Consider the following 9652-nt stretch of genomic DNA (forward strand, 5'->3'; position numbering starts at 1 on the left):
TATAGCTGTTCTGTTTTGACTAGAACTTGGTCTCTTTGTTTTTGGATCATCCTTTTGTCTAGTAGAGAACATTCTTAAAGACACTCTACACATTCATGTCCTGTGAAGATCTACTCTCTCACTAACACAAACTGAAGATGTTCTTCTTAGCTGTTGTCAGTGCCCACAGGATAACACCGCCTGGTTCCTGATGCAGGCTTCACACCAGTTTTTTGTAATTTAGACTCCAGGTGCCATAAGCTAAGATTTTTCTTCAGTCCCCACAAAGTGCACTTTTTAGCTCTTGGGATAAGAGATGTGAAGCCCAAGGTAACTGACAGAGCAGCAGCTCTACACCATTGTCAGAAGTTCTCTAAGGACAGCTTTGCAGAGCAGCTATTCCTTACACCCACTGATGGTAATGCTGCAGTTGTACACTTTTTGATGTAGGCTGGTAATGACATTTCAGTGCAAACATACCAGGTAGGTGAGAGAGATGCATGATTCCTAGCATGCATGTGGAGTGTTTGGGAATTACTTTTTTTAATTAAAGATGTTTTTCACTGGATATTGGCAAACCACTAAGAGATTTTTATTTGCTGGTTTTGCAGTTATTTATATAACTAAGTTTAGAGAAAGCTATTGCTTGATATGACTTTCCTTCCTTAATTCTACTACTCTTATCACTGGCTGTTTAACTTTTGCAACAAAAAGTTTTACAGCCTTGCTTGGTAGAATAGCTTTTACTTTGTTGCTTAAATAAAAAGTTTCCCTGCTAATTATTGTTGTCTCTGTTTTCTCTATTTAAACCTTACAGCTTGTGTTCATTCCTGAGGAGCTCCTTGCTCCCACCTGTAAAAGATCCTTAGTTTGTTAGTCAGTTATGGTCATCAGGGGTGTTGATGGGAACATGGCTGTGGATTTTAATCTGGAGCAGTGTGTCACTGAAGAAATGTCCATGCTGTTTGGTTACAGTGTCATTTGAGGACTTATCTGTGCCTTCCAACTTTTTGTATTGCACCAGTTGTTTGGATGTTGTTGATTCTATGTCCATGCCCATATCTTTAACTCATTCATCCACGCTTAACACTTCTGAGTGCAGCTGATGGAAGAAATGCTCTGGATTTTTAGCCAGCTGTCAGTCAGGTTAGATTAACTGTTTATTGCCATATGCCTTCATAATAAAGTTAGGAGTTACTTAATGAGGTCTATTCTGTTTACAAACCTTCAACAAATCAATGTGTTTATTTTGCTAAAACATGTAAATACTTTTTATCATTAGAAGGCGAGAAGTGGATCACTTACGTGATAAACGCTGAGTCTTCAAAAGATCACCTTTTTTAATAGAACTGGATCAAGATATTTTTGTGATTGGAGGAAAACTCTGGTATATAAGTTCTGTAAATGGAAACAATGTTATTTAGAGTTTTGATTTGAGGGGTGCTATGCTCACTCTTACAAAGCTATTTTGTGCTTCTGTTAAAAGTGGAAGAGGTGTAGGGAGTATGGAATGTAACAGCAAGTTCTACTGTACCATGGATTCCTTGGTTCTGAGTTCTTACAGACAGCAGTTGAATCAGGGAATGGAATCTGAAGGCAGGCTGCTGGTGGACCCTTAAGAAATTGCTGAAGTTCTATAAGGTAATTATTACTATTTTTTCTTATGTATTGTATAGTTCTGCACTGCTCTTAGAGTTCTCTTTCATAATGTTTTTTGGCATTGTGTGTTCAATGCCTTTGTTACTCTTTCTCTTATAGCATAAAGCTAATGTATATTTCTTTTCCCTTGTCTGCTAAAACCTCTTGGCTCTTTCTGTACATCCTAAGCCTGGCAAATGTGTTTCCTTTTACCTGTGCTTTCATTCTGTATTTCCTGGTTCTGTGTCATAAGTTTGATGACTTTCCATTCCTATGTGGACGAAGAACAAGGGTAAAAGAACCACTAAATTTTTCTTAAATACACAGTGGTACATGTATTTATATATAAAAATTGTAATATCTTCTCATGATGTTTCTTAGTCTTTTCACAAGATGGATCCCAACACTTGGCATATGTAGACTAAAGCATCTCACAGAATTTAATACTTGGAAAATCAGATCTCTGTATCTTTTTTTTCCCCTTAAATTAGAATTTGAAAATAATTCCTTGGAAAATTAATTAGTAGTTGGGAAATGATTATGCATAACTGTAGTAACATATGCTTCTGCCTGGAAGAGGAGTTAGGGGAAGGGAAACCTGCAAATCTGGACTCCATGGTTTGGATCACAGGTTGGGACAGACCTCAGGAGGTCACTTAGTTCATTCTTCTGCTTAAAGCACGAAGAGCTGTGAGGGCAGGCCAGGTTTAAGTGTTTAAACCCTCCAAGGATGGAGGCTGCTCAACTTCTCTGGGCTTGACTGACCTAATTGTGAAAATAAATCATCCAGTTTGAACTCTGCAAGAACCTGTGTTTTTTGCTGAATTGCTTATAGTTCCTTTGTACCCTACATTTCAGTGAGTTTTGTTTTCTTCCTTGTGCACTGCTGCCATCTGCAAAATCTGCCTGCAGCTATGAGTGTTGCACTCTAGTACTGTTTTTCTTCCTGCTTTTCATCTTCACTGTTGTTCCAAAATAGATCTTGTGATTTTTAACTGATGCTGGACTGTTCTAGCAGAAGTAAAAGCAGGTGGGAAGTGGTGTATAATTAGCTTGTCCTGTTAGCTCTGATTGTGACAAAAGAGTTAAGGGGAAAATGTATTTCTGGTAACTAAGCTACACAATAGTAACAATAGCTGTATTATTTTCCTTTGTAAAATGATCAATTACTTTTCAACACACTTTTTCAGTGATATTGCAAAAGAATTCACTGGTATCTCCCAAGAAATGATTGCTGTTTTATACAGAGCCTGTGCAGTTATGCTGAAGGTCAGATATATATCAATAAAGAAGCTCAGAATTACGTGTCCTTGGATAGCTCTTTACTGAGAAACTGTAACTTCTGTCAAAGGAAGGGAGGTTTTTATGAGAGAAAGTCTTTTCTAGCTCTTGGCTTATACTGTTCTATAGCTTTTTCGTTTTCCTGCCTTTTAGATACTGTTCCTCCCAAAGGTATAAACAATCTTCATTGCTGCATGTGGGGATCTCTCAGGTCTGGTCAAACAAACATTAGAAGCAGTTGTGAGCAAAACAAGAAGAAAAGACCTGTGAAATCAAGCAGTTATAAACTCCACTGCAAGCATAACCCTGAGGATAGATCTCAAACCAAGAGCTCACCACCACTTTCATCACTAAGCCTTTGTCGTTCATTCCTCACATCTCACAAGCTCGCTGCTGGCCACTGGCGGTTCCTGTGGGACCTGGCCATGGTGCTGAACTGGTGCTGGTGTGGAGCCTTCACTGTTGGCATTTTCAAACACTCTGTTCTTTCCAGCCCATCTGAGATGCTTTTGAGTTGTTTTGCTTCCGGTGTTTGGAATTATATAGTTTGAAGCTGCTTGAGTGGAATCAATGTGAACAAAAATGTTAGAAACCCGGCCTTTCACCTGTGCCATACTACTTAAATATTGATTTCAGCATGGAAGCAAACAGAAGGCTTTCCTGTATCTTGGCTACTGTGTAAGCGATGCAGTATATTTGGGTTGACACAGTCCTGTTTGTGGTTTAACCAAAAATAACATTCCAGAAAACCATTACTCCTTTACTCAGGTGTTCCATTGAAACCTAGGTTATGAATCTCTCAGCAGCTGGAGACCATTGTTGTAGCAGTAGAGTACTCTTCAGGGCTTCATACATCCTGAAATTCAAATTGCTTGGCATTTTCAGTATCTGTAAATCAGTCATATGAGCCTCAAACTGTGCAACATTTACAGACATAATCAGGTTGCTTTGGATGCCTGTGCTCTGGTGTGCTGTGATTTAATGTATATGCTGAGCCCTTAGGATTTAAGCTTTATTTGGTCCAGGCATAGCTGGTTGCTTTAGCAACTGTGGCTCACTTCCTGAGCACAAATGCTCCATGAGAATGATGGATAAACTATTTCAGACTCTACAGTAAGTGCTGACTCCTATACCTCTCCACAGCTTTACTTTCTGTAGCTCTGCTTTATGAATAATTTATTTCAGCATATGAGCGATGTGACAGTTATAAAATATTACAGCTGGACTTTGCAGAAGGACTGACAAAGCACTCGCTGGTTACTTTAGACTTAGAAAGCAAATGTCCAATCAAGATATGTAACCTTGAGAGTGGCTTTTTGCTGTTCCAGAATATTCTCTATTTGAACCACTGTTTCTGATTCAGGCCCACGAGCTGCACTTTTCCAGCTTGTGCTTTTACTCTATAAGCAATGCTCTGCTCAAATAAATCTGATGTTAGAAAAGTTCCACTTTAGCCAATTTGTCCCTTTGAGGTCTGCTCTGTTCCAGCTGCTCTGTGTGTTTTAAGCAGCTATATTCTGAGAAATTACTTGTTTGAGAAATAACTTGTGCTATAGCAGTATTTTTCACTCCCATGTAGGATTGGAACCATTTGTGAATGCAGTGAAAAGCCTATCTAATCAAGCCAGAGCTTGTCAAGTAAGCATTCCTTTCTCTGTCAAAACCAAAGAGCTTCTATGAATCACTGCAAACAAATAGTGGAAAAAAAAAAAAAGATAAATGCATGAAAGCGCAGAGTAACAATGGCCACAGAATCCAGAAATTCCCTGGGGAGATGCAAGGCATTGCTGCCCAGAGTGAGAACAAGAACTGTAGCCTTTTCCACAGCTCATAATATGCTAGGAGCCACCTAACCAAGCATGTTACCTTTATACAGACAATATTAAAACATATTGTAGGGTCTAGGTTATAATATTGTTAGCACTTTATACCTGAGAGTGTCGGTGCACTTTGCAGGTATGAAGTGATTAAATTCAGCAGTATCCAAAGGATCTTTCAGTGTGTTGGGTTGTGAAAGGAGATAAAAAGGGAAATGGCATCCTAAACATCATGTTAAATCAGGGGGAGCATATAGGAACAGTATCCTAAATTTCTTTATCAACATCTTGATGCTTTTACTATAAATATTCATGTGATACTGTCCAGTTCTGAGCACCTTACTATCTCACCAACTTGAGAGCATTTTCAGGCAATAATCTTACAAGAGATTGAATTATGTCCCAGGAAGGGAAAGTGTGCTGCCGATCTCCACGATAACAACAGAATACCAGTTCCACACAAAACAAGTAAAACCAGAGAAAAAAAACACCAGCCTTTTCACATATTTCAGGGGGCTGACATGATCATAAGCATGACTTAATCGTATCCTCATGAATGCAGCTTTTTTTTTCCCACGTCTTAACTAAGCACCAGGACGTGGGTGATTTGTATCGTTGCGTTTGGTTTTGCCTCCCTCTAGCGGATTGGCTTCAAACTGACAATGCCATCACAGACCTTGAGAAACGGATCCAAACTACAAATACCAGCAGCGCCCAGCACAGTTGAGAGAGGACCCAGGACACACCTCTCAATTGCGTTCTAGCAAATATTTCCAGAGATGTTTATGTTTCATGCATAGCTATAAAAGTCCCTGGGAACCAAAGCATTTTGCAACTTAATTTCTGGATTTGCCTTTTTTTAAGCTGCCTTTTCTTTTCATTTGGTGGGTGGCCCTCTCTACCTCAGAGCAGAGTGACAGTGAAAGAAGGACCCAAACCTTTAATCTTGTTTTGCAGTGGATTTAGCAGAAAGCAGCTGCAGCAGCCTGGAAATTGCCATGGAAAAAATCCTGAAAACAGAATTGAAAACTTCTGTCCTGAAGGCGTTTGGAAGCTCGGGAGGAGGATACATTAGCCAAGGCCAAGCTTATGAAACAGACAGTGGACGAGTATTTGTTAAAATCAACCACAAACCACAGGTTAATGCCAGCAGATATTTAACTACTATTATTGCATGTAGAGAGCTTTTTATTTTAAAAGAACCTGATTGTTAATAATGTAAAGTTCTGCTTTTCAGTCTGACTTAATTATTCCAGATTTTGTTTCATTTTTCTTTGTAAAGCTGTAATCTTTTATATCAAGTATTAATGCAGGAGGTTTGATTAGAGCAAAATGAGATGTAATGCAATGTGATAACCCAGAACAACAGAAACTGGTATTGCAATATATAACGAGGCTAATTCAGAGCTGTTACTGTAGTACTTAGAGTCTGGAAGAGCTGAATTTGCATTCGCTGCATTCCTTTTCATTTTTGGTTTGGGAGGACAGAGTAGTGGGAGAGAAGAAAGAGGGTGCCAGTGCTAAAGCTTGTGTTTTACTTTTAAAGCTACAAAGGTTTCAAACTGTCAATTGCTTTTTGTATTTCTAGAAGTAAGATTCTTGTAATTTTTTCAGGGCAAGCTCTGGCCATTTCTGTTTCTAAATGAATACCGTTTACTTTTGTAACACCACAATCCATCAGAAATTTTCTTTATCAATATAAAATACATTCTAAAACTGCTGTTAGGAATGTCATCTTTACTTCAAAAATGCAGACTACAGGCTTAATGTTTGTACTGTCGTCTCCATCTGGTGGCCATTGGCCTACATGGGAAGAACTAGTTTAAGAATTTGATTTTTTTTTTTTAAAGAAGGAGATCCTTGGGTATTATCCTCAGAAATACTGTTACATTTGCTGAGTAGTTTGGAAATCCTGCTGAAATGGGCTGTATCCTGCTAGTCTGGAATGAGTTTCGGGTGGGGGGGGAAAGAAGCTAGAATTAAGATACTCGAGTCTCCCTGTGCAGACTCAACCTTGTTGCAAGTACATTCTTTTATTGAGATGAATTAGCTCCTTGTAACTTCATAAATAAGGCTGTTTTATTTAAAATACTTGTTGCAGACATCCATGGTTTAGGCCAAATATATTCTTATGCCTTGACAGGCTAGAAAAATGTTTGAAGGGGAAATGGCAAGCTTGGAAGCTATTCAGAAAACTAATGTTGTGAGAGTGCCTCAGCCTATTAAAGTAATTGACCTGCCTGGAGGAGGAGCAATGTTTGTCATGGAGTACCTAAAGATGAAGCACCTCAACAAGTATGTCTGTACATCTCTCTTGATTTTGTTTTGGGGCATATTTTATTACATCTTTCAGTCAGAAAACACAAGAAGAACCTCTCTATTCTCTCAGAGCTTGTATCTATCACGATACATGTTTGTATGTGTGCACTTAAAAAACTCCAAACATATTTATATATATGTGTGTGTGTGTATACACCTCCTTCCCATGTCCCTCTGCTGGCAACAGATTTACCTGCAATGCTGTCACTAATAGCTTTGTATACTGGTCCACATGTGCTGAGATGTTACTAAAATGAGTGTGATAATGGCTGAGTTTAGCCCATCCTTTCCTCATGAGATTTTTTCATTTGAGTTTCTTTTCCTAGCCTATCAGTCAACGAGGGGAGAGGCACTAGTGTGAGGAAGAACTCATGATAACATGATGTTCCATTTCCCCCCATCATCCAACCTCAACAGAGTTCAGATGTCATGTGCTCCTGAAATAGGCTTTCAGGAGTTAACTGCTTTGTTCCAGGCCTCTGTGGGAACACAGTAATGCTGTTCCAGCAGTTCTTTGTCCAACATACCTGTTCTTTCTGGGAGAATCATGGCAATTTCACAGCCTCCCCCAACAACCCTTTCCATCCATCTCGCTGTTCCTAGGAAAGGTTTTTTTAGTGTCTAACCTTAGTCCTCCTGGTTGCAAGGCACGGAGAAGATATTAGATTCTCTCCTTGAAGCTCCTGTTCAGATCAGCTATGCAATATTTTAAATGTTTTTCAATCGTCTGTCTTCTGCAGTAAGCAACCTCAACTCAATCCTTGCCTATGGCTTCTATTTAGACTTGCCATTCTTACTGCTGTTCAGCTGATCTCAGAGTATAAGGCACAAAAGTAGAGACCATGTTCAATTCTCTGCTTATTAATGTGGTGCTGATAAAGAGGATTACCTGATCCTCCTGAACTCTACGCTCCTGTTTGTACAACCTTGTGTTCTATTTACCTTTCTTGCAGAGCACTGGCTTATGTTAATTTTATTATCTGTAGCAATATTGTTTCTTCAGAGCTGTCTATTCATTTATTCCCTGTTATGTACTTTTGAAGTTGTTAGGGTTCTATGTTTGCAAAACATGTTTGATCATATTTAATTGAGATTTTTTTTTTCCCTGTGTTATTTCATTCACTTGTCTTCCTTCAGTTTCTTTTTTTGCTTCTGCAGATATTCTTCAAAACTTGGTGAACAGATAGCAGATCTTCATCTTTATAACCAGAAACTTGCAGAGAAATTAAGAAAGGAGGGAAACACAATTGGTAAAGTATTGATATAATGTACTAAGCCAAAAATGAGATCATTAATTTGGTACAGTATCACAGTGTAATTGCTTGTAATTGTATTGAATTGTAATTAATTTATTAATGTCAATACTGGGACAATGTTTCATGAGGTATGTCCCTCCTGTCCCTGTGCCACACTTCTCACATGTACATTATATACACAGAATCTATCTTTACTGTTTTTAAACATATAATTTTAACTGTGATAAAATTAATTGATTTTATTTTGTTTCTTAGGTAAAGGAGCAGGTCACTTTGATTCTCAGTATGTGGATAAGTTTGGATTCCATAAAGCCACTTGCTGTGGTTATATACCACAGGTATGTTCCACACCTGTGAAAGCCACTGTTCTCATGTAGTTTTATAAACTCCTTATACAAAAGCTCTTTTCATTGGCCTTCAGCTTTATGATCACAATTTTGCTCTTGTAATTTCATTCTGACCTGACAGCAAAGGGAATATGGCTGTTCAGTGTGTGTGGCTAGCTATGTATATGTTAAAATTTCTTACTACAAACCTCTGTGTCATCTTTTCTAGGTGAATGAATGGCAGAGTGATTGGCCTTCCTTCTTTGTTCGCCACCGACTCCAAGCTCAGTTGGATTTGATTGAAAAAGATTATGGAGACAGAGAAGCCAGAGAACTTTGGTCACAGCTAAAAGTATGAATCATGTCTTAAATCTGTTTTTTAGACTGTTAGGAAATATATATCAGTGGCATTTTAAAAGTACTATCCATGTCTAGAAATGATGTATTAATATTAGATGTTGATACTAGACTATGAATTAAATGATTTGCTAAGCTCTATCTTGAATAATCAAGGACATGCATTGTGGTTTACAGTTCAGGTTTATATTTGTAGCCATCAGTTCCAAACACATTTTAGTCAGAGTACTGAAAGCATTGACCAGCTTAGTCTCCTATATACTAGACTGCTTTCTTTAATTTTTTTTCAAAACTCTTTAATTGTTACATGCTTGTTCATGTGTTTTTTTTTTTTCCCCAGCTAAAGATTCCTGAAATGTTCTGTGACATAGAAATTGTTCCTGCTCTTCTGCATGGAGACCTGTGGGCAGGAAATGTGGCTGAGGACGACTCTGGGCCAATTATCTTTGACCCTGCTTCCTTCTATGGCCATTCAGAATTTGAACTGGCCATAGCTGGAATGTTTGGTGGGTTCAGCAGCTCTTTTTTCTCTGCCTATCACAGTAAAATACCCAAAGCTCCAGGGTTTGAGAAACGAAACAAATTGTATCAACTCTTTAATTACATAAACCACTGGAACCATTTTGGGACGGGGTACAGGGGTTCTACCATAAATGTAATGAGGAAACTTCTAAAGTAG

At 38.4% G+C, this 9652-nt stretch overlaps 1 protein-coding gene across 1 annotated transcript; it reads left to right on the plus strand.

The window, feature by feature from the left end:
* The first annotated feature begins 5713 nt into the window (after window positions 1–5713).
* On the plus strand, window positions 5714–9652 carry FN3K (fructosamine 3 kinase). Its single transcript, XM_054393822.1, has 6 exons — window positions 5714–5854; window positions 6859–7010; window positions 8193–8284; window positions 8546–8628; window positions 8846–8968; window positions 9314–9652. The coding sequence occupies exons 1-6, from the start codon at window positions 5714–5716 to the stop codon at window positions 9650–9652; spliced, it is 930 nt and encodes a 309-aa protein (XP_054249797.1).

The sequence above is a fragment of the Indicator indicator genome, chromosome 29 (assembly GCF_027791375.1).
Source record: "Indicator indicator isolate 239-I01 chromosome 29, UM_Iind_1.1, whole genome shotgun sequence".
NCBI classification, from domain to species: domain Eukaryota; kingdom Metazoa; phylum Chordata; class Aves; order Piciformes; family Indicatoridae; genus Indicator; species Indicator indicator.